This window comes from Heteronotia binoei, chromosome 8 (genome assembly GCF_032191835.1).
Source record: "Heteronotia binoei isolate CCM8104 ecotype False Entrance Well chromosome 8, APGP_CSIRO_Hbin_v1, whole genome shotgun sequence".
Taxonomy (NCBI): Eukaryota; Metazoa; Chordata; class Lepidosauria; order Squamata; family Gekkonidae; genus Heteronotia; species Heteronotia binoei.
Window position 1 is genome coordinate 101,405,662 of NC_083230.1, and position 25,823 is coordinate 101,431,484.

Genomic DNA, 25,823 nt, shown 5'->3' on the forward strand with positions numbered 1-25,823 from the left:
GCACACCTTTTTAAATGCCTTTCTTCCATAGGAAATAATGAAGGATAGGGGCACCTTCTTTTGGGGCTCATAGAATTGGACCCCCTGGTCCAATCGTTTTGAAACTTGGGGGGTATTTTGGGGAGAGGCACTAGATGCTATACTGAAAATTTGGTGCCGCTACCTCAAAAAACAGCTCCCCCAGAATCCCCGATACCCATGGATCAATTCTCCATTATTGCCCAGTAGACATTTCCCTTCCCACCCCCGCCACTTTCTGATGACCCTAAGGCGGGTGGGGAGCCTCCAAACCTGGGGATTGGCGACCCCCCCCTCTCTCTCACTCACACACACACACACACACACACTTGGTTCCTCTGAAAAGAAAACAAAACAAACCGAGGGACTGTATTGCTGACCCTTCCCATGAAGTTCTTCCTGCTCAACTTTAAAGGCACAAAGACACACACACATTTTGAAATGGACCTGTTTGCAGATTTCTAAACCTGCTGGAGATCTAGTGCTGCATGGTGGCTGTGGGGGCGGGGCTTCCCTCGTCGGCCAGCTGGCTGGGGGCAGGGGGAAGCCTGTAAAACCGAGGGATCCCCCGCTGGGACCTGGGGATTGGGAAGCCTAGTCTCTGTCTCTCTGTCTGTCTGTCTGTCTGTCTCTCTCTCTGATGGAGTTACCAGGTTCACCTGTTTAAAAAAAGAGGGAATTTATTTTTTTATTTTATTTATTCGATTTATATCCTGCCCTCCCCACCAAGGCGGGCTCAGGGCAGCTTATAACATAAAATTCAAAACAATAAGGTTAATAAATATTAAAATACGTTGAATAATTTACAACAGTTAAAACAAGAAAACGGTATAACAGTGCGGTGCTATTCTACAACCTTCCTTCGCAGTTTTTAGGTACCAGTCAGTTATATACCAACCGGAAGAGGACCGTCTTACAGGCCTTGTGAAACTGCCCAAGGTTCTGCAAGGCCCTCACCTCTTCTGGTAGCTGGTTTCATCAGCAGGGGGCTGTAATTGAAAAGGTCCTATCCCTGGTTGACTTCAGACGGGCCTCCTTCGGCCTGGGGATAACTAGCAGATTTTGGGAACCAGATCTAAGCACTCTCTGGGGAACATGTGGAGAGAGACGGTCCTAAGGTAGGTAGGTCCTAGGCCATATAGGGCTTTAAAGGTGATAACCAGCACCTTGTACCAAATCTGGTATATTATTGGCAGCCAGTGCAGTCCCCGGAGCCCCGGCTGAATGTGCTCCCACCTGGGCTTAATTTATATTAATATAGTGGTTTAATTTATATTGTGGCTTAATTTATATTAATATACATATTGCTCCTAATCTAGCAATAATTCCTATTTCTGCAGTATTCTTCCCTGTCTATGGACATATTGTGAGTTGTGGATATGGATCCAATCAAATGCCTGAGTGGGAGACCCCTGGATGCTTCATCACCAAGGAAGGGTAGAACATAAATAAAAGATTTATGCATATTATGCTTTCATGAATTTACATGATATCATCCTGCATTTGCCAAGCCTTGCTTATGAAAGCAACATATGGCATTTTTGGGGTTTGTTTTTCTGTTTTCACAACTTGTGAAGTAGGTCACAATTAATTTCCATTTGATGAATGGAGAGCTGAGGCCACAACTCGCTCAGGGCCTCACAATAAATCTATTGGCTGAGGTGGGATTTGAACACAGGCCTGAACAGTGCCTGCATATGACAAGCCACCGTGTGTATTTTGATAAACTTTTGATCTCCTGGAATACCTCAGATAACCGGTGCAGCAGCTGAACAACGGTGCAGTCTTTGACTCCCAGGGATTAGTAGAGATACGATAATACTTTGCATTTAATATATTATCTTTTTAATGATAAAAGCACTTTGCATAATATCATTTCACTCAGGCTCAGTGAAGGTAGAGCAGGTTGAGGGCTTAGGCCACCTAGCGAATTCATGACAGGGCCAGCTTAGGGCATTTTGCCACCTTATTGGGCTCAAGTAGGGTTGGCAGCCCCCAAGTCCCAGAGGACTGGTTTCGGAAGCTCCTTTAAACCATGGACCAGCTGGTCAGCAGGGGAATCCCCTCCCCTAAACAGCCATCACTTCCAGGTCACTCCTACAGTTGCACCATCACACCCAGGTGATAATCGCACACACAAATCCCATTTGGCAAGCTTCTTTCCACTCACTGACCAGTTGAGTGTCGGCAGGTAATATCCAAGTCCTGCTTGGAGGCTGGTAATTGTAACTCTTTGGGTGCCAATTTTTGGCTAAAGAAAATGGAGCTAAAATATGGTAAAACTATGTCTGGGGGCAAGAGTGGGGTCAGACTCAAAGCCATGGCAAACATCCTGTGATGATTGTGTAGAATATTCCCACCTCCCCAGAATTCAGGGCCATGCAACATAGAAAAAGTTCCTTGGAGAACGTTTTTTGAAACCTATCTCCCTAGGTGTAGATGCCCTGGGACTCATCCCAGGCATGTTTGGTCATTCTCATTATTCATTAGGACACCAGCTCTCAGCACAGCTGTTTTATTGGGACTGCACCCAAGAAACTGATTTAGCGCTAATGACAGTGAATGGGAAATGGCTGTTGCTTAACCAAGAAGGTGTTAGCTTTCGTTGTCCTTGTGCTAGGCAGCTAAATGGCGATTAAAGCAGATGCTGAAAGAGGTGGCAGGTTGAAGACTTTGATCTCCTCATATGTCATGTGCCAAGGAAAGAGACCCCACGATGTCTGATGGTCAGGGACGCTTCAGTCCGGAGAGCAGAGTTTGCAGTGCACCAAATCCACCAGCAAAATCAGAAGCCATTCTGGGGAAAGCTCAAAAAAGTTCTCTAAGGCAAGGGTGTTGAACTCATTTGTTCGGATCTGACATAAATGAGACCTTGTTGGGCTGGGCCTTGTTGGGTTGGGCTGGGCCATGTCGGGCCAGGCCATGTGTGTACCTATTTCAGATTAGGTAGCAGAGATATAAACTTTATAAAGGACACAGACAAACACAATTTTTTAAAAACCCCCCCACAAAACTTGAAATATGCTTAAAACATTAGCACGTTGGTCTTAAAGGTGCTTTCTTTGTATTTCTCCCATGAAATCCAGGGAACTAGGCAAACAAAGCTGTGGCTCTTTCCTTCCTCCACTAGGGGAAAGGGGAGGGAAGAGCCTCAACCAATAGAAGGAAGAGAGGCTTGGCTCAATAGCTCTACTGTGCAACTGACAGAGCCTGTAAAAACAAGTTCTGCCTTCCCCCCCTAGGGAGGAACCTCAGCCAATGGAAAAAAATAGAGATTTTGCTCTGTAGCTGTGTGACTGAGCAGGCCTTGCAAAGCAAGCTGTTATGCAGAAGGAAGCAAGAGATAGGGAAACAGAAGCAAACGACAGCCAGTTGCTCAGGGGCCTGATAGGAGCCCTCCGGGGCCTGATTCGGCTCTCAGAATGCATGTTTGACACCCCTGCTCTAAGGTGTTGTGATACATGTCTCTCACAACTATTAAGGAGGCACTGTTGCTAGCAGTAGAACACAGGCTTTGCAAGGAGAAGGTCCCAGACAAAAGCCCAGATGTCTCCAGGCAGAGACTGTCACAAATTACAAAGCTGTCACATCTAAAGTTGCCCATCTCACCTGAGTAAATTCCTGGAGATTTGGGGGTGGAGCCTATGAAGGGAGGGAATTTGAGGAAGATTTTCAGCTAGAAATTATATGTCACAAAGTTTGCCCTCAGAAGTTGCCATTTTCTCCAGGGGAACTGTTCTCTCCAGTCTGGAGATCAGTTGTAATTCTGGGATCAGTCCAGGTTCAGTTTGGAGGAGGCCCCCTCAACAGCTATCTTCTGGGAGTTTCAGGCTTGGAACTTAATTTCTACTTTGAGTGGGAGGTGGAAAGATGGCGGGCCATGCCATTTTTCTGGCCTAGAACAGCCCCAGGGAGTCACTATTGGACCCACTCAGGAAAGATGCATATAGCCTCTCAGTACAGATAAGTCCCCCCCCCCCCCCAAAACCTCCGCAGGGGCCATTTTAAGCAGGGGAAATGTTGCTGGGGAAACAGCTTAAGTTCCTTTTCCTCTCGCATTACAGTCACAATCTGATACATGTCCACAGTGCCCAGGCATTATGTTCTGAGCACAGAAGTCCCACAGCAAATCTCTTGATAGAACCCGTGGCAGTCATGTTGCAGAAAGGAAGGCTTTGCCATTTGTAAAACGAAGCAGGCATGGGATTTGGAAATACTTTTCTTTGGCTGAAACCCTCCAGAGCTGTCGTCATCCAGACTTAAGCTAGATGGGTGAATTGTCTGACGTACTCCAAAGCAGCTGTATATCTTCAGCTCTAGAATGGCCTGAATTTTTGCTTAAAACACAACTGGGACTTCCCACCTCAGACTAAATGTTTGTTGTCTGTAGTGTCTTGTATAAGGTTGGCAACGTTTCTTGCATGTGATGGTTGGAATAGCTCAGCCTGCAAGATGTGCATCTGGGGGAAACAATCTTATTTTGTGACAATAGGAGCAGAAAAGCCAGGCCAGTTCTTGCCAAAATTCGACTTGCAGCCTTATGCAGTAAAAGCACATCTGGGAGAGGAGTGGAGAGATATCTGGCTGTGGCCAGGTAGCTTATTGCTAGGTAACCACTGAGTGCCATTTTCTAAAACTCTGACAAATATATGCAAACAGCAAGATCTTGCACAAGACTTTTCCTAGATTTGTAGTTTCTATGATAATATGTAACTATGATAACATGTGGCTTGCATGCTCATCTGGTCTATTCATGCTGGAAAGTTGGCCTTTTTCCGTTTGCTCTAGTAACAAAAGTGTAGAATTATTACCGTCTAATGGGGGAAGGAGATGACACATTTAACACCTTGGCATCAAGAAGAGAGATTGCTGGAGCTCAAACTGTCAGAATGAAGCATTCTTTGTAAGGCGAGAAAGGGAGAGGGAAAAAACAAACAAACGCCAGGGTTCTTAAAGTTCCATTGAGGACATGCTCTATCCCATATGGAGAGGTGGAACGCTGTCATCCAAATGCATTATCCAATTTTATTTCTGAGGGGTTTTTTTTGTGATCATCCCATTCTTAGCCATCTGTTGGTGCAAATCTGTGCAGCACTTTGGGTCAGGAATTATAGTGTCTTACGTAGCTTTTAGGAGGATTAATATTTAGAAAAGGCTTCAACTGTTTCCAAAGCCAAGGGAGAAAAGATGATAAACTTGTTTCCCATTCTAAATGTTCATGTTGCAGCCCTAACCTGGATAGCTCAGGAAAGCTTGACCTTGTCAGATCTCATAAACCAAGCAGGGTCGACTCTGGCAAGTACTTGGAAGCGAGACCTCCAGGGAATACCAGGGCTGGGATGCAGAGGCAGAAAATATCAAGCCACCTCTCTGAAAACATCCTAGCCCCACTAGGGGATGCCAGAAATCACCATGACTTCCAGGTATATGTGCATGTCCACACATGCACATATACATTCAATAACACACACAAAAATTCATGCTTCTAACCCAGGGGGAGATCACTACCACACAGTCCAGGAATATTGTGGCTTGCTTGCTCACCATCAATATATCTAATTCTGAAAAATGGCCAAAACTATGAATCTTAAATCCAGACAACTGGGACCACAATGAAATTTTGAATGCATTTAAGAGCATTGTCCCAACTCATTGACATGTTGCAGTGCTGGTTACATCTGTATTGGTAGGTCCATCCCAGATTTCCCACCAGTTGCCAGTCTCAAGTTGGCAGCCTTACCTTCAGGCCTCAGATTTAGCAGGAGCTCACAGGAGCGCAGCTCCTGAACCTTTCTGACAGTTCCCCCTCTTCCTCCCCATCTCAGCCGCCCTGAGCCTGCTTCAGCAGGGAGGGCGATATATAAATCAAATCAAATAAAAAAAAATTAAAATAAAATAAAAATACCTTATCCATTGAATAGAAGGTGCAGCTGCATAACAATTCCTGGATTAGGAGAGTGGGAAGCGAGCCAGCCACCAGGGGCTTTGCCACACCCCCAGCAACCCTCATTAACCGCTGGAGAAACCCATGCCACCCTTTCTCCATTTCTTGTGTGATTTTGGGTGGTGGGTGGCTTGCTGGACTTTTGACTGGGGGGTGGGGTGGCCAAGGAGAGCCCCAGGTGAGTGACGCCTGCTTGGTCTGGCTGGATCTCCTTTCTTGCATTGAACATACATGAACATACGAAGCTGCCTTATACTGAATCAGACCCTTGGTCCATCAAAGTCAGTATTGTCTTCTCAGACTGGCAGCGGCTCTCCAGGGTCTCAAGCTCAGGTTTTTCACACCTATTTGCCTGGACCCTTTTTTGGAGATGCCAGGGATTGAACCTGGGACCGTCTGCTTCCCAAGCAGATGCTCTACCACTGAGCCACCGTCCCTCCCCTATTGGGTCGCTTTTGGCTGGTGGGCGGGGGGGGGGTAGCATATGCTAATGAGTTATGCTAATGAACTCTGCCACCTATTTTTCTACAAAACGGCCCCTGCCTACCTTGAATCCCTTTCTTCATAGGCCAGGTGAGATTACAATCATTAAGCCTTTTAAAGATCTACAGCAACCTTTGTAACTTGAACAGTACTCAGTGGCTTGATACAACAGATGGTTCACTACCCAAAGACCCCAAGTGGCTACTTGAGGCACCACTCTGCCCAGGTTTGTCTCATACAACAGGAATAGGAGCTTGGAGTCAGCAACAGTGGTGGGAGAATCCAAGGCCAGCCAGAAGACCATTCCTGTTTCCCATTGCTACCATTAGACTGCACTGCTGCTGGGGGAATTTCATAATTTGGATCTCGAAAGGAAGCAGAGGCTTTATGGAAAAGCACGGCAATCTTCAAGCATCGTGGTGTGAACCATTTGGTGGCCTGGAGGGATTGTGCAGTTTTCTCTCTAAGCATAGGGACTCAGCTTGTTTGTAGGCAAAACACAGCTATTCAGGTTACTGAGCACTGAGAAGGATCCAAATTAAAGAAGCAATAATATGGGGGAGACCTGATTAGCTCCTGGGAATGGTGAGGAATAGCAAAAGCCGTTTCCCCATGAAGTAGCTGATCACGATGCAGTTCCATGGTCGATGGTGGTTACGGAAGGAAAATTACAGTTTAAAGATGAGCTGGCCAAGCAGAACTTGCAAAAATTGCTTACAGGTGGCTCCTTTTTATCTCCAATAAAAAGGAGAGAATTACCGTTTAGAACTATCTCAGCATGCAGATTTCCATTCTTTGGCATAGACTGCTGGACTGTCTGAAGATACATTTGCTGCCTCTGGTGACTGCACTGCATGGGCAAACACTAGGACCTTCTATAAAGTTGGAAAAGAGTGTGGGTCAAAAGTTTCTGACTCTGCACAGTTGCACACAGTCTAAGATTTGCACCCAAGCAACTCTTGACAGAGTAAAAAGGGGCTCACCTCTAGGACTGCACACTACTTAATAGATACTCTTTAAAATACTTTTTGTTGCTCAGTCACACAGTCAAGTCCGACTCTTTGGAACCCCATGGACCACATCACGCCAGGCCCTCCTGACTTCCACCATCCTCCGAAGATTGCTCAAATTCATGTTAGTTATATCAGTAACGCTGTCCAGCCTTCTAATCTTTTGCCATCCTCTTCTTCTTTTTGCCTTCTGTCTTTTCCAGCATCAGGGTCTTCTCCAGTGAGTGCTCCCTTCTCATTTGGTGGCCAAAGTATTTGAGCTTCAGCTTCAGCATCTGACCTTCCAGGAAACAGTCAGGGTTGATTTCCCCTAGGACTGATTGATTTGGTTTTCTTGCAGTCCAAGGGACTCTCAAGATTCTTCTCCAGCACCACAGCTCAAAAGCATCTATTCTTCTGCACTTGGCCTTCCTTACGGTCCAACTCTCACAACTATACATTACCACTGGGAATACCATTGTTTTGATTATATGGACTTTTGTTGGCAGGGTGATGTCTCTACATTTTATTATACTACAGGGCAGCAAAAACAATACCTCTCAGGGGATCATCAGTTGTCCTAACCATATGTAAGTTCCAGAGCCACACAGAACATTTTCTATGCTTAAAATGTGCATAAAGAAGGAAGGTGTACTAATTCCACAGGGTTCAAGCTAGGCTGTTGGGAGGGGAACATGGTGGGGAATCAGGCATCGGGGACTGCATCAGGATCTATGCTCTCAGTTTTACTCTAGGCTTATGATTATTAAACACTCTGAGAGTTTTTACTAACACATATATTAAAAAAAATGTTTAACCACAGTATAAAGGTAAAGGTGGTCCCCTGTGCAAGCACCAGTCGTTTTCGATTCTGGGGTGACATTGCAATGTTTTCATGACAGACTTTTTTAATGGGGTGGTTTGCCATTGCCTTCCCCAGTCATCTACACTTCCCCCCCAGCAAGCTGGATACTCATTTATCTGACCTCGGAAGGAGCGAAGGCTGAGTCAACCTGGAGTCGGCTACCTGAACCAGCTTCCACTGGGACCGAACTCAGGCTGTGAGCAGAGGGCTCCAACTGCAGTACTGCAGCTTTACCACTCTGTGCCACGGGGCTCTTATTAACCACAGTATACTCTTATTAACCACAGACTGCCGCTTCCGTCCACTTTGAAATACTTTATCCCTTGGTGAGCTGCCTGAGGAAGGATTGATTCCAAAAGTGGACAGAAGCAGTGGTCCGGTTATAGCCACACCTGTTTGGGAATTGCAGTCACATCTCTTTGGGAATTATTGGACTTTTGGAAGTCCTACAAACAAACAAAGAATATTGCACATCATCTTTAAAATGGACTGTAAAATACTTCTTGATTAATATATGAATACAGTGCTTTTTTTGTAGCAGGAACTCCTTTGCATATTAAGCCACACACTCCTGATGTAGCCAGTCCTTCAAGAGTTTATAGTAGGCCCTGTAAGAAGAGTCCTGTAAGCTCTTGGAGGATTGGCTACATCAGGGGTGTGTGGCCTAATATGCAAAGGTATTCTTGACACAAAAAAAGCCCTGTGTGAATATACTGTGCTTAAACATTGTTTTTTTTAATATATGTATTAGTAAAAATTCTCACTGAGTGCTTAATAATCATAAGCCTTACTCATAACTGTGAGCTCTCTGGTTTGACTCAGTTTTACTTTGACGGGTTGGACTGTGACTGTGTATTGGCTGTGCCTTCATCCTGAAAGCAGCACGTTTAGATTTTGAATACACATAACAATTAAAAATATCAATAAAGATACAATATTTAAAATACGCATTTCAAGTGTAAAATATGTTCATAATATTAAATATATTTTCTCTCTCAGCCTTAATAAGACTTTAATAATTGCAACTACATCAGTAAGTAGTTAATGGATTATATTAGCTGGCTAACTTGGAATCGAAAATTATTTAATCTTTAAACATTAAATATCAAGTATTGTATTAGATGTTTAGTCTTACCATAACATTATTTCTTAAATGATTTCAATATAGTAGCATATCTTATATACCATGATTGCTATAACTAATCTATAATCAGAAAAAAAAACAATATACTTCCCATTTCTTCTCAAATTCCTTAATTAGTCTTCTGTTAATGTAATTTGTTAGTTTCGCCATCATCATATTCTTCCAGTTCTCATGAGTTGGACATTCCTCCACTTTCCTTTTACTTGCCATATCTACTCTGGCTGCAGTTAGTATATATCTAAAGAGTTCTTGTAATGTTCTTTCAGTATTGTCTGGTAAAATTTCCAGCAACATGGTCTCATAACAAAATTCATTTTTAAAATTTTCTGAATCTCAGCATGTGTGTTCTTGTTAGGCTTGCCAATCCCCAGGTTCCAGTGGGGGTTCTCCCATTTTCCCAGGCTTCTTCGTGCCCCCCAGCCAGTTGGCCAGCGGGGGGAAGCTCTGCCCCCACAGCTAGCATGTACCTTTCCCCTTCAGAACGCTAGGCGAAAGCTTGCAAAGGCTTCCTTTTTGGATGGTGTGTCTGTGTCTTTAAGGCTGAATGGGGGCAGAGTGAGCAGGCAGAACAATGTGGCTGCTCTCAGTAGCTGTGAAAGCAGCCCAGATCCTTTGTTTGTTGTACAAGCTTTTCAGAGGTCATTTGCATAGTAAAGGATAAACTTGAACCTTTGGTTTCCCTGTGTTATTGGAAGTTCAGTAACTCATGAGTAAATTGTGCCAGTGAGACCACACGAGTGTGGGATTGCAAACTATTTTATTTTTGCTTCTCCGTGTGTGTGTGTGTGTGTGTGTGAGAGAGAGAGAGAGAGAGAGAGAGAGATTACTTGCAGCTGCTTGGGTGAGGAAATGAAGACTGTATTCAGGGGTATTACACTGCTGTTTTTATTTATTTATTTTAGGGAAAGTCTCCTGGCTCCACCCCCAAAGTCCCCAGATATTATCTGAGTTGACTTGGCATCCCTAATTTTTGTCTTTTTGCATGTCCACCACTTGTGGTAAAAAGTACCACCTGTCTCTTTATACTTCCAGCACCTCCCTATGTACTTCTTATCCATGTTTTCAATATTTTTCAGAGCAATGTACCATCGAAACAACATCTTATACCAATTTTCTCTTAATGCTTGTTGACTCACAGTACATTTTATTTCTTTCATCCATATTTTTTTCCATTGTTGAAATGATATCTCTTCTCCAAAGTTCTGAATCCATTTCAGCACACACATTCATCTCTTTCTTTTATTGTGTGCCATGAAGTTTACTTGCAAGGAGGATTGGAAAGAGGCTTAAAAGTGCAATCCCAAGCAGAGGTACTCCCTTCTGAGCCCACTGACTTCAATAGACTTAGAAGGGTGTAATTGTCTAGGACAGCAGTATTAAGTGTTTATAAATACATTTCTACACATTAATACTTTGATACCTGTGTCTTTCCCAATCATCTCCTTTTACTGTCTGTGCAAAATATGCAGAGGGCAGAGGGCCTGTCTTCCATATTGATCTATGATCTTCCACATACATTGATGCTATAATTAAAAAATGCTGGCAAATAGGGATATGGAACAAATGCAGAAGAAAAAAATGCTCCATTTTGTCCTGGTAGCAGGGAAATGTCATCTACGTTGCCTTACACCCACGTAGTTCTCTGTAACTGAGATAACTGGTTTTTATTGTCGAGGGTTTTTTTGTGATGGCATTCTCCCTTTTAAAATGTTTTTCATAGTTTGTGTTCCATAACAAAAACAGAAGCACATCTTATGGGAAACAAAATTGGATCTGAACTACTGTGATGGGAAAAGTTTGTACCTATTGACTTCTTACTTGTTGTGACGGAGCTGTTACAAACCCAAGGGTGCTGCTAGGCAGAAAGAATTGCTACCTGCAATGACTGGAAATCTCAAGTAGTGGCGTATTCCTTCTGGGAAGGCAAATCAGAAGTAGTGGAACTTTGGTCTATTGTCTTGTTTTTATTTGAATTTGATCTTTCCCTTTCAACAGACTTCAGGGTGGGTTAGAATGTGAAAAGCCCCATTAAAATCTGAGAGATGAGAAGAGCTCTTTGTAGTTCTTTCCCAACTTTTCAATTGTACAAAATGGTGCTTCAAAAGGCACATCAATACACTGATCAGAGTGGGGTCTGGTGTGTTGTTTTGGCACTTTGAAGTCCCACGGCACAGATGCGTAGAGTGCATCGGTACGGCTGCTTCCACAGCTAACATGGAGCTAATACAGCTGTCCTTAAAGCTTTTAAACTAAATGGAATTTATTATCTTAATGTCCTTTGTTGGAGATGTAATCCTGTTAAATCATGTTTTTTTCCACTTGTTCGTTTACTAAGGCTCATTAGTTAGAAATATTTTAAAAAGATAGAGGAAATGACAGTATATGGAATAGCAACAGGCACGATGGCCTGTTGCTTGGGTAACAATCTGTGGACTTTGAGACGTTGTGTGATTTCTTAGTTGTGGCTAAAATGTCTTCCCAGCATCTGGAAGAACAAAAACTCCTCACCTTTAGCCATACTTCAGAATCTGGGATATGATTTATATAACAGACACTTATCAACAGGGCTTTTTAAAAGCAGGAACGCACAGGAACACAGTTCCGGCTGGCTTGGCATCAGGGGGTGTGGCCTGATATGCAAATGAGTTACTGCTGAGCCTTTCCTGTTAAACAACTCTGTGTGGAACAATGGTGATGTCAGGGGGTGTGGTCTAATATGCAAATGTGTCCCTGCTGGGCTTTTTCTACCAAAAAAGCCCCGTGTAGCGGTATTGTTCAGTTCAATGAGGCAGGCAGGACAAGTTCATTAAAATCTGGATTTAATTTACTGTGTTTTTGAATGGTAAATCTGGTGAGTAATGCAATTCAGAATAATTTGTTTTCTTTGTTTTAATTATTGATAGAGCTGTGTTTTTTTAAAAGTGGATACTCAGTGAAGTATTAGATTATCTTGTGATAATATAAAAGATACACAATCAATTTGCGCAGAGGGATGTAATATAATGGGATACAACATAATGTAACGTACCAATTGGGCCCCATGGAGAATTTCTACAGATGGGGAGGATTTTGAAACATGACTTCCTCATGACTGTTGCAGCCCCAAATGCACCCCAAAATGCTTCCCTTGAAAACCCCAGGATGACAATAGGGGGGGGGGGGAGTCATAGGTCTGCTGCATGGGGGAAAGGAATGGTAAATATCACCCCCTTCTATCCATGGAAAGAGGTCCAGTCCTGTGTAATCCATGGAAAGAGAGTCAGAGATACAAGTTAAAATGGTTGTCTGTCTGTCTCCTACTGTGAAGTCCTGCATTGTTCAGGGAGGTGGACTCGATGACCCTGGGGTGAACTAGATGACCAGCCTTAGGGTCCAATGTTTCTGTGCTCAACATTAATTAGTCTCCTCCAACATATATGATTTGTTTGTTTGTTGAGCTTGCTCAAAGTGCTCAGCAGGATGCATCGTATAATTGTTATCCCTGACTGTACCCGGTTATCCCTGGCTGTACCCATTGCCTTACACCCAACACTGGGAGAGCCAGTTTGGTATAGTGGTTAAGTGTGCGGACTCTTATCTGGGAGAACCGGGTTTGATTCCCCACTCCTCCACTTGCACCTGCTGGCATGGCCTTGGGTCAGCCACAGCTCTGGCAGAGGTTGTCCTTGAAAGGGCAGCTGCTGTGAGAGCCCTCTCCAGCCCCACCCACCTCACAGGGTGTCTGTTGTGGGGGAGGAAGGTAAAGGAGATTGTGAGCCGCTCTGAGACTCTTTGGAGTGGAGGGCGGGATATAAATCCAATATCTTCTTCTTCTTCCTACTCAATATTCATATAATGGATCACATATTTCAGTTTTCCCCCTCCTATCCCCTTAATATGTGCCAAGGGAACCCTCAAGGAGGTTTCTAGCTGAAAATTCTTCCCAGTTTACTAGGGAGGTTGTAACCTGGGGAGAGTCCCCACCCTCCCCGGTGAATGTCCAAAGGGGTACTATCCTGCATTGAAGGTGTTGTGTGTTCCGCAGGTCATATGGACAAGCTTTCCATGCTAGAATGCCGATCATTGCACAGTGCTATTTTTAAAAAATAATCCAAGTTCTCCTTTGTCACTTAAAGAACCAACATCACCAGTAGGAATCAGTGGCCAGGAGCGGAGGGGGATAAGAGTATACAATCCCTCTTAGTTTGCTGCTAGGCATACTTGGCAGTTGCCTAGGGCACTGGCCTCCTCGGGGGTGCTCAATTGGATACCTCTCACTTGACTCGGTGATTTGGGCTATTTCAAGTTTTGTGCTTTTAATTTTTCCCGCAATTCATCTGTCTTTGAAAACTGGTTATCGGGTGGGGGGGGGGGGCACCAGAAGTTGGCCTTGCCTAAGGTGCCAGATAGTCTAGGACTGGTTGTGAGCCAGTGAGGCAAATTCTCACCAGCCACTGTTTGTCTTCTGTTGCAGGAATGAGACTGTTTTACACCAGTTCTGCTGTCCAGCGGCTGATGCAGAGCAGAAGCCTTCATCAGCAGATTCTTCTCCAAGGTGAGAAAGCTTGTCCATTGATGTCCTGCTGGCTTTTCTTCTTAAATTTTTCTCCCCCTTGTCGTCCCCACTTCCACTTCCTCTTCCACACAAAACATGGAAGCTAAGTGTCAGGCCTCACTTTGCTCTCAACTTCTCCCTCCAGATTGGCCTTATCATAAAGAGACCCTAGGTTGTTGCCAGCTGTAGTTCTTTCGCTCTGGCATCTGACTGGAGAAACGTTGCCTTCCCAGCATGCCTTTGGTACTCAGTTCTGTCCTTCTCAAGTATCAAGGGAGAATGGCAGCAACAGAGGATCCGGTTGTACAAAGAAGCCAAGAGGAGTCAGGCAACACTGAGGAGACAGAAGTCCAAAATGTATCAGAATGGGTGCAACACATGAGTCGGTGAGCATCAAGAGTGCTTTGGGATCTTTTATTTATATGCCGCCCACTCCCCAACTGGACTCTTGTTACAGATCCAGCTCCTGCTGAATCGAAGTGGGGGGGGGGCAAGCAAAGAGGGGGCGGCTTTCACATGGAAGTTTTCCTTCCATGCCCCTCCCATACAACAGTAGCTTTTTTTGGAGTCTTTCTGTGCAGTCATTCCATTTTAGGGTTTCCCCTTAGCCACTCTGTGGGTTTCCCCAAACCTGTTTTGGTACCATGTTTCCCGAAAAACCATCGCTGAAGCAGATTTAGGGAGAATGTGATGGGAATTTGTGGATTTCCCCACTCCTCACCAGCATCCAGCAGCACATCTTTTAACATCTCTAATCTATTCCCCATTGCTGGTGTGATTTTTCACCAGCTTAAAAACAAACAAACAAACTATTGGTGGTAAACGTATCACTCCAGTGTCCTAACGCTATTGCAGTACACCCAGTACCATCTTTTTTAAAATTGCAAATGGGTGGGGGGAAAGGCAGGTGTAACAGGAAATGGCAGGCACAAGGGGAGAGCATGGAGAAAGAAAATCTCTGTGCAGAAGCTCTGTTATTTTATTGATTTTATTTTATTCAATTTTTAGCCCACCCTTCCCATAGGACAGGCTCATGGCAGGTTACATCACAAAAACAAACAATGGTAAAAAAAAAAAGTAAAAGACCACAATTTAACATATATAAAATCTAAAACTACAAAGTGACAATAGAGACTAAAATGGCAGGTTCTGCCTCACAAAGTTATTGCCGCAAAATTCCTTTGCATTTGCAGTAGCAGAGAGAACAGACCAGAGAATCATCCTCATGGAGAAGCAACCTGAGAGAGGGGAGAATACAGCAGGGGATGCTAACAGGTTTGTTCAGACGGCAGGCCTGATCCAGAAGCAATTATCAGGGCCAGGTCTTATCTCCTGGCTTGTTTAAACAGGAGGCCTCTTGACTTGTCTGGTTTATTGTCTTGCCCTTCCTTCCACTGATCTGAACTTGGTAGCCATGTGAAGATCTGATGGTAGTAGGTTCAGGGCCATTAAGTGATGTTCATGGAACATGGTCAGCTAGGGTTGGGAGCAGAGGGAGTTTGGTTGCCAGATACAGGTTAGGAAACTCCTGGAAATATGGGGATGGAGCCTGGGGAAGCCAGGGACCTCAGTGGGGTGAAATGCCACAGAATCCACCCTCCAAAGCAGCCATTTTCACCAGGGGAACTGATCTTTGTAAATTGGAGATGAGCTGTAACTCTGTGGGGTCCCCAGGTCCCTTCTTTCTCACCCATCCAACCTACCACTGGTGTTTGGAAAATCACAGCGGTAGGATGTATGGGTGAGAAGGCAGCACTAGCAGCTCCAGGATCTTGTTAAGAAAAGGGCAGCAGGGAATGGGTGGCACCAATTTACAAACTTATTTGGGACCCCAGAAAGCTTAAGGCCTATCCTCTCTTTTCCTCTTTCCCACAACACATACTTGAGTCCCATTCTTTCCAGGGCCAGAAGTCCCAAACCAAAACAACTTCTGTTTTTATGCAGGCACATGAAAATGTAAACTTGAAAAAACCACAACCCTTTCTCACAGTTGCTTTAGGATATTCGCATTGCATTTGCAATACTAGGTGGCTTATTTACTGTATCGGCACACAGCTGAGTTTGAGAACCAAATCGAATTTCTTTGTGCAGTGTAACAATTTTATTTATTTATTTATTTTAGTCAATTTATACTCCGCCCTTTCCCAGAAATGGGCTCAGGGTGGATAACAACATAATAAAACAAAAGTTAAAACTTACAATTAAAACCACAGCAGTATAAAACAGTACAATAATGAAGAGCAAATTATAGGCAAATTATAGACAAAATATAGATGGCGGCTCCGCTTGGTGCATTCTACAGTATACTGAACATCTGAAATACAGTAATAAAGATTAATAAGATGGTATCACAGCAAAGAAGGCCAGCTGATGGAATAGGTCACCCGCTTCCTCAACCAAAGGCCCAGTGGAATAGCTCCATTTTACAGGCCCTACAAAAGGTAGTAACTCAGTAAGGGCCCGGATCTCTGTAGGGAGCTGATTCCACCAGGCCGGGGCCAAGGCCGAAAAGGCCCTGGCCCTGGTTGAGGCAAGCTTTCGGCCAGGGACAGTCAATAGGTGTTGTGAGCTAAATTGCAACGATCTATGGCAGGGGTGGCCAACGGTAGCTCTCCAGATGTTTTTTGCCTACAACTTCCATCAGCCCCAGCCAGCATGGCCAATGGCTGGGGCTGATGGGAGTTGTAGGCAAAAAAAAACATCTGGAGAGCTACCGTTGGCGAACCCTGATCTATGGGGCACATATGGAGAGAGGTGGAATTTCCAAAAATGCAGAAAGCTCCAGAATTTTGTGATGAGTTAATTGGAAGGAAGTTAGAGGTAAGGCTCCGTACAGAGGAGCAGAAAGAACAACCACTATCCAAATGTCTCAGCTTTAACACATTCTCTTGCCCTGCATTGTTTGCTACAAGATACTATCAGCACAGATCTGGAGGAATTATTATATGAAGCAGGTGCAATAATTACATGAAGCAGGTGCAGTGATTCCCTTCTGAGCACCTTGACGGTAGTTAACAAGCGCTGATCCTCTGACAGAGAAAAACTGTATGTAACTCATTCCCTTTGGTCCCAAGAAGCACTACATTACAGTGGCAAAGGCATGCAATTGATCTGTATTTTAAAAATCTCATCACTCCCCTCTACACTGTTGTCAAAAACAGTTCTTGTTTGCTGTCTTAATTTCCGTGACACACATGTGTAGATTTCTCCTACCAAACCTGAACCGACACTTGAAAAGCGGAGCTTTCTTTTACATGAATTTGCAGTGAATGCAACACATCTATTGTAGCATGCCATTTCCCAAGGCAACTAGGATCAGCTTCTCTTTTGAAATCCTAATGACACTAGCCTCTGTAGAAGTTAGCAAATGATGGTCCTTTGCTGTGCTATTACCAAATTGTTATATTGTCATTTGTGCATATATGAGAGCACACAGGTTAAGACACCAATACGCCTTTTTTTACGTAGAAATGTGCATAATGGAGCGTTTGCTGGAATATGCTCTACGGTTGCTATAGCAGTTCAAATAATAATGTTTACAATTTTGCATGGCATTTTCATAAGTGGTGAAAGCACATTCATGATTTTTCTCAGTAGGACTTGCAAGAGGGTGGATAGGTGGTATCTTTGCCATATTGCAGCTGGCATAAGGCTACCTAAAGAGTTCACACCTTAGGAGAGATTTCAGCCAGGAACTTTGGCTCTCAGCTCATGTTCCTAACTATGCCCACACCAGCATGAGATAAGCACGAAGGGCCACAAGTCCTTCAGTTCTGCTTCGGATGTACTTCCTTTGCAATAAGGTCCCAATCCAAATCTAGTTGCGCACAACTACAAATGCACAAAAACAAGTTGCCCCCCAAATGACAAATGATCTTCATAACCTTTTCCAAGTGGATTGGCATCAGTGGATGGGCATCACAGTATGAAAGACACACACATCAAGGTAGCTAGCTCTCTCTCTCTCTCTCTCTCTCTCGGCTTGGCTTACCTGCACATAGAAACCCAATTTCATGTTTGACTTTCCCATGCTGGTTTGTGGTGCTTATTGGTAGGTGGGGCACCCAAAGGCTGCCTGTGTGCTTCTGAGAATCTTCTCTTGGATTCCTCTTACTGTGCAGAGTAAACTCTTAAGGTTTTCCAAAATCTAGCATCCACACTTATAGAAGAAGAAGACCGCAGATTTATACCCCACCCTTCTCTCTGGATCAGAATCTCAGAGCGGCTTACAATCTCCTTTATCTTCTTCCCCCACAACAAACAGCCTGTGGCTGTGAGGTAGGTGGGGCTTAGAGAGCTCTCATAGAAGCTGCTCTTTCAAGGACAACTCTTGTGAGAGCTATGGCTGACCCAAGGCCATTCCAGCAGGTGTAAGTGTAGGAGTGGGGAATCAAACCTGGTTCTCCCAGATAAGAGTCTACACACTTAACCACTACACCAAAAGGGACATTTGTCCCCATGCATAGCTTTCTCATAGGAAATTAGTAACCTCTCTTTCTAGTCATATACTGTAGGATTGGTTCACCACCCAAGTGGTCATTTGGGGTGAGGGGTTCCAAATTAGAAAGGGGCACCACTGGGGAGGAGGTGACAGAGATTTTGACTGCCCTTGCCTTCCAGATCAAGTCAAGGGAGGCTGCAGAGTCCATCTGAAGTTTACCTGGGATGAGCAAGTCCTCTTCCCCTCTGCTTGTGCTAGGGCAGGTGGACTCTTAACAGGCTGCAGTGGATTTTCCATCGTTCCTTACAGCCAGGATGGTATGAGTGGAAACAGCCAGTTTGGTGTAGTGGTTAAGTATGTGGATTCTTATCTGGGAGAACCGGGTTTGATTCCCCACTCCTCCACTTGCAGCTGCTGGAATTGCCTTGGGTCAGCCATAGCTCTTGCAGAGTTGTCCTTGAAAGGGCAACTTCTGTGAGAGCTGTCTTAGCCCCACCTACCTCACAGGGTGTCCATTGTGAGAAGGAAGATAAAGGAGATTGTAAACTGCTCTGAAACTCTGATTCAGAGAGAAGGGTGGGGTATAAATTTACAGTCTTCTTCTTGTATATCAGTGGCCACTTCCAAACAATGTATGTAATAAACAAATACCCTACTTTGGTTGCTGGTTATAAGATAATTATACTTAGCATAAACACTGAAATATGTTAGAGTACAAACAACAGGTATTAAGGTACTCTATTCACAAGCCTTCACTAGTCTGGGGATATTGACAGGGAACTATTAAATGTCATCAGGAACTCCTTTTGCTCTCAGCACTCTGCATCATATTGCTCTTCCTCTGTTAGAGAGTCAAGGAAGACAGACAAAGAATAGAAGACATTGGAGTGCTATCACCAGCAGAGGAACCCACAGACTGGGGGTGGGGGGGAGGTATTGTTATTGTGCCAAAGCCTAATGACAAGATTTGGATTTGGGAGGGAGCTTGGCCCAACTAAATAAAAATGTATAGTGAGAAAGACACTTTCCTCCTGCAGGTGAACAAATATTAGCACACTTTCCAGAATCTAAAATCAGGGCGTTTTTTTGTAGCAAGAACTCATTTGCATACTAGGCCACACCCCCTGAATTAGCCAATCCTCCGTGAGCAGACAGGGCTCTTCTTACAGGGCCTACTGTAAGTTCTTGGAGGATTGGCAACATCAGGGGTATGTGGCCTAATATGCAAAGGAGTTCCTGTTACAAAAAAAGCCTTGTCTAAAATCCTTTCAAAGTTGGATGCTACTGCAGGATTTGGACACATATCCCTTAGTATAGAATCTAGACCACTGACCACATCAATCTCTTGTTTTGGGAGTTGCTGTTCCCACCAACTTCCATTTGGTATTTTGTCTGCTTCTGAGTATTTCTAACATAATTTTTTCAGTGTGTGTACGGGTTACCAGCCATCCTGCGTCGTGCAGATATATGTACTGGTGTATGGCAAGGATAGAAAGGAACACGATGAATGATGACAGCATGCAGTTTTGAAATGATAGTGGGTTTTAACTTGAATGAGAAACATAAATCTGGGAAGAAACAGATAAAATTTGCATGGCACATAATTATCAAACAAGGAACACAGCCGGATTCAGACAAACTGATAGCATTACTTGCTTTGCCATTAGCTGAGGATATTCCACAGCATAAAGAAGATTTTTCAGTTTGATGATACAGTTCATAAATTCACACCAAATCTGGTATCGAGCAGAGCACTTAATGGTATCTGCTTAGCTAGCATAGTTATGTGAATACAGGAAACCCTACAACAGGATGCTTATAAGACAATAAAAGACTTTTGATGGTTCCACCTGTTCTAGCACAATATTCAGTAGATTGATTATTATTATTATTATTATTATTATTTGATACATAGACTTGGACCTGCTAAAGGAGACCATATCACCATAGGTAATTCAGGTACTAGGAGCCCCATGGTGCAGAGTGGTAAAGCTGTAGTACTGCAGTCCAAGCTCTCTGCTCATGACCTGAGTTTGATCCCAGTGGAAGATGGGTTCAGGTAGCCAGTTCAAGGTTGACTCAGCCTTCCATCCTTCCAATGGAGAAGCCCCAGCTGCCAGCTCCTTCTGAGCAGCCTCTGGAACTCAGCAGCCTTATCTACTGTGCAACTTCAGCAGTTCCCTGTAGTCCCTGGGCCATGTTTCTGGCTCCTCAGACTCCCCCTCTGAGGATTCTGAGTCAGAGACCACTCAGTGGAGATCATGACAGCGTCACCTGTGGGTTCCTGTCTAGATGAGAGTGGTGTATGTTTTTCTTTTTAACCCAACAGTCAGTACTGGGACTCTGATCTGTCTTTGGTCCTCCCCATATTTCTAGGATGCATAAACTAAGTACTAATTGGTCTCATCTGCTACTGCTGGGTCTTTGTGATGAATGCAGCAGTAGCAGGTTGCTAGGTCTATCGAACCTCTGGGCAAGGGGAGGAAGGAAGAATTACGGGAACAGGAAGTGATGAAGCAGGAAGTAAATGTGTTGTGTCTATGTCACCCAGAAGTGATGCAGGCATGCTGGTGACATTAGGGGTGACACTCTGGCTTTGGAACAAAACTTTATGGAAAAATTGGCTTCAAACCATAGAGTTTTGCCCCTAAACCAGAGACTCCCCCTCCCAACATCACCAGCATGCCTATGTCACTTCTGGGTGATGCTGACACAGTGTATTTACTTCTTGCCTCTTCCCCTCCCTGCTTCTGGTAAGTCACGTTTATTTCTGGCTTGGGGTGAGGTCTGGCATCCCTTCCACCTCAGTGCTTCCTGATAGCCCTGAAGTGGGGGGGGGGGCTCCAAACCGGGGAATCTCCTGCCCTCAACTGGGGTCTGGCAACCCTAAGGTGAGGACAATCAGGACTTAAAACAAAGTAGACTGATAGCTTAACTAGGTAGTAGGGCTGTCGGGTCCCCTCATCGTTGTGGCAGGGGGATTTTTTTGGGGGGGTGTTTTGAGGGTGGGCAGGATGTCGCATGCAACATCTCTGATGTGATGACATCACTCAGAAGTGACACCATCATGGCAGCTACATTGGAGGTGACCCTCTAGTTTTTGGCAAAACTCTATAGTGTTCCGGCTTCCCAATAAAACCAGAGTGTCACCTTGTGACATTCCCAACAAAATGATGTCACCTGGAAGTGATGCCACTGTTTGGGGCTGGGGTTTCCCCCACTGGCCAACTGGCTGGTGGCAGGCCAAATCCCCCTGAATAGTGGAAGCCCATCCAGTCATGGAGGCTAGTGTCCTCTCTAAGCAGTCAGTCAGTTCTGCTCATGAGGGGCCAGTCAGCTTATCAGAACTCCACTGAGGCAGTCGTATTTTGGGAGGAGTCTGCTGGCTTGCCTCATAAACTGAAACTCAGCTTTAGAGAACTGTTCCGCCCCTCCCCCCCCTTTAGGCTTGCCAAGTCCAACTCAAGAAATATCTGGGGACTTTGGGGGTGGCGCCAGGAGTCTTTGAGGTGGGGGGGAGAGCCAGGAGACACTGGGGTTGGAACCAGGAGAAGCATATTTGAACTCCAAAGGCAGTTCTGGCCATCACATTTAAAGGGACAGCACACCTTTTAAAGGCCTTCCCTCCATTGGAAATAATGAAGAAGATATTGGATTTATATCCCACCCTCCACTTCGAAGAGTCTTAGAGCGGCTCACAATCTCCTTTACCTTCCTCCCCCACAACAGACACCCTGTGAGGTGGGTGGGGCTGAGAGGGCTCTCCCAGCAGCTGCCCTTTCAAGGACAACCTCTGCCAGAGCTATGGCTGACCCAAGGCCATGGTAGCAGGTGCAAGTGGAGGAGTGGGGAATCAAACCCGGTTCTCCCAGATAAGAATCCACACACTTAACCACTACACCAAACTGGCTCTCCAGTTTGGATAGGGGCACCTTCTTTTGGGGCTCATAGATTTGGACCCCACAGTCCAATCTTTTTGAAACTTGGAGGATGTTTTGAGGAGAGGCATTGGATGCTATGCTGCACATTTGGTGCCTCTACCTTAAAAAAAAACCCAGCTCCCCCAGAGCCCCAGATACCCGCAGATCAATTCTCCATTATTCCCTAAGGGAATCGGTCTCCATAGGGAATAATGGAGTGCCCAGCAGACATTTCCCTCCAACCTCTCGCTTTCTGATGACTCTGAAGCTGGGGGAGGGCCTCCAAACCAGGGGATCCCCTGTTGGGGATTGGCAACCCTAACCCCACCCCTTGCCACTTAAGAAGAAGAAGAAGAATTGCAGATTTATACCCCGCCCTTCTCTCTGAATCAGAGACTCAGAGTGGCTTACAATCTCCTTTATCTTCTCCCCCCTCAACAGACACCCTGTGAGGTGGGTGGGGCTGAGAGAGTTCTAACAGAAGCTGCCCTTTCAAGGACAACCTCTGTGATAGCTATGGCTAACCCAAGGCCATTCAAGCAGGTGCAAGTGGAGGAGTAGGGAATCAAACCTGGTTCTCCCAGATAAGAGTCCACACACTTAACCACTACACCAAACTGGTTCTGTTAATGGTGCTCCAACTCATGGTGGATTCTCAGCATTACGAACTCCACATTGCAAAACTCCTGGAGATTTGGGCATGGAGCAGAGGGAGGGCAGGGGTTGGGGGTCTTAGCAGAGTATACTGCCATAAAGTCCACCTTCCAAAGCATCCATTTTCTCCACTGGGACTTCTCTCTGGCCATTGTAATTCTGGGAGATCTCCAGCCCCAATCTGGAAGTTAACTGATCAAAGCCACCAAGTATTACACTGTCTTTCATTATGCAAAAATATATAAGGATTGTGTACAACACATAATGGAAATTCTGTGTTATACACAGTCCTTTTAATATATCTTTGCAAACTGAAAGACGGTGTAATACTTGGTGGCTTTGATCAGTTGACTAATTACACCAAGTGCCCTTCAAGCAGCCCACCTGCAAGTTGGCAGTCCTCCGGATTCTGCCCTCTTCCCTTGGTCTTTCCTCATCAAGCATTTTTGGAAGAAAAAAAAAAGAGAGAAAACAGAATCTGCCAAGGGTGAAGCTGCTAATAACTACCAACCGTCTAGTTTTAATTAGAGTTTTCTTCATTAATGCCTCAGCTCCTCTTGGTGCGGCGGATTAAATAATGCACTTGCAGCTAGTTCATTTACACAGGCTTCCGTAACTGCGGGGCTGAGCTGCAATCCTTTAATTAAACTGCCCGGCCTATCCCAACCACTGCCTCGCCTCATCAGTCTAAGCCTATTAAAGAGGATAGGGACTAATAAGGACTTATAAACAGAGAAGTGGCTCTTGTCTCTCTGACCAACTTGAAGGCCTCTGTGGCCTCACAGGTGGGATGTTGACTCTCCCCCCTCTGTGGGAATGGCCAGTTGGGTGACCGACCACCCATGCAGTGATTAGCAGAGGCAGCATTTTAGCAGCGCTCAGCAACTGTGGAAAAAAGAACGGGGGGAGGGGGGTGGAATATGCCCATGCAGCTGAAGGATAAGCAGGTGTTAGTGTAACACCAGGTGCTCTCTCTGTAGCAAAATGATTGTCAAGTGGCCTATCTCCTAATCCCTGGGCATATCTCTAGCGCAGATTGAAATGAGTTTAGTAGTTATTTCCTCTCCCCCGGGGATCCTGGGAACTGTAGTTCCGTTAGGGAAGCTAGGGATTTAGAGCAGAAAATTCTATCATCACGCTGCAGCTCTCTGGATTGCCATGACAATTGAACTAGCATAAAACCGCTGTAATGTGTAAATGTATGTTAGATACGTGTGCAGCATAGATATGTTCTCTTTATTCTATAAGAAGAAGAAACAAGAGCAGAAGAAGGGGAGAGTGGGACACAATGGGGAATTGATGAGTTGGATCCAACCAGCTTTCCTGCTGGTGAAAAAGGAAAAATGGGATTCTCCTTTGACTACTGTCACAAGCAGGGGACTGGGGCGGTGGGTGGTGGGTGGGGAGGGCCTCTACAGGCTGCCACCACTCTGATACAGGTTTGTCTGAGAGGGCCCAGGCCCCAGAGCACTCAACTAGCCTCTCTTTCTTCCCTCTAAGCAAGTGAGGACCCAGGTAGTATAACAACAATAAACTTATTGCAAGTACTCAAGAATGAACAAGTGGGTTGTAAAATCATTAGTGCAATAGTAAAAAAGGGGGAAAGCAGTGAAGGTGGTACAAGGAAAATAAAAGCCCTGATGTAACTAACAAAATGTTCTCACCTTCTGATTTCAAACCAACTCCACCCCTCTTTGGATGAGGGAACTCTCCTGCTGCCGCCTCTTTCCTGTTCAGCCTTTCCAGGAAGAACACCCCCTCCTTTTCTAACTACTTTTTATTCTCCCTATAATGTACCAGTACTGGAGACGTAAATCGGGCAACATACTTTATTGCAGGTACATTACACACGAGAGAGCGAACATGCAGGCCGGGTCCCGCTTATATACATCGCCTGGAACATCCCCCAAGACTGGCCAGCCCAATCCTGGCCAGTCAACTTCCCGCCACTGATGGTGATTGGCGGGTGCTCAGCGCACTCCGCGGAGTCGCCTGGGTGTCCCCAGTCGCCTCCGCTGGCTGCGCGGACTTACGCTATTGTGTTATAACGAAATGGTTGCATTATAACGAAATGGTTGCCGCAATACACTACACTCCTCCCCCCTTAGTTGATGTACATAATCCTGGAGGTAGGCGGGAGGCCGTCGCTCCCATGTTGACCTCCTCGGGGCTGCTTGGGGTGTAGGTGCGGCTTCTGCGGCTGGGGTCTCTCCGGGGGGTGATGCGTCGGCTTGTTGCTGGTCTGGCTCTGCTGATCGACCGGGCTCCGCCAGTGTGGGCAGGGGCGGTGCTGGCATGGCGACCTCGGGTAGATCCCTAGCTGGCTCTTCCTCGGGCATTGCTTCTCCCGCTTCGGCGGGCCCCTCCGGTAGAGTTCGGCGGCGCATTTGGTCGATGTGCCGCCTTAGGATCTGGCCCCCCTCTGTGGACACCTCGTAGTGGCGGGACCCTACTACTCGCAGCACCCGCCCTGCTAGCCACCCCGGTCCCCCGGCGTAGCTGCGGGCAAACACCGGGTCCCCGGCGAAGAACCCCCTAGCCGCGTCCCTGATCTCCGAGGACCCGCGCACGTCAGGGGTTCAGTCAGGGTGCAACCTGTCTAATCTCATGGTGAGTTTGCGCCCAATGAGGAGCTCCGCCGGGCTAACCCCCGTGACCGAGTTGGGGGTTACCCTGTTGTCAAACAAGAAGGCTGCAAGTCTGTGGTCCCAGTCGCCCTGTACTATCCGGCCCAGGGCTTCCTTGGTAGTTCGGACCATGCGCTCTGCCTGTCCGTTTGTGGCCGGGTGGAACGGGGCTGACCTTATGTGCCTGATCAGGTACCTCTGCAG

The 25,823-nt window shown here is 45.5% G+C and overlaps 1 protein-coding gene across 7 annotated transcripts in view; it reads left to right on the forward strand.

The window, feature by feature from the left end:
* The window catches only part of IQSEC3 (IQ motif and Sec7 domain ArfGEF 3), a 268,326-nt gene that overhangs the window by 97,946 nt on the left and 144,557 nt on the right, over positions 1-25,823 (forward strand). For all 7 annotated transcript variants that reach the window (XM_060245739.1, XM_060245740.1, XM_060245746.1 and 4 more), the window contains exon 2: positions 13,897-13,977. In XM_060245739.1, coding sequence (XP_060101722.1) covers positions 13,897-13,977 — 81 coding nt within the window. The remainder of the gene's footprint in view (positions 1-13,896; positions 13,978-25,823) is intronic.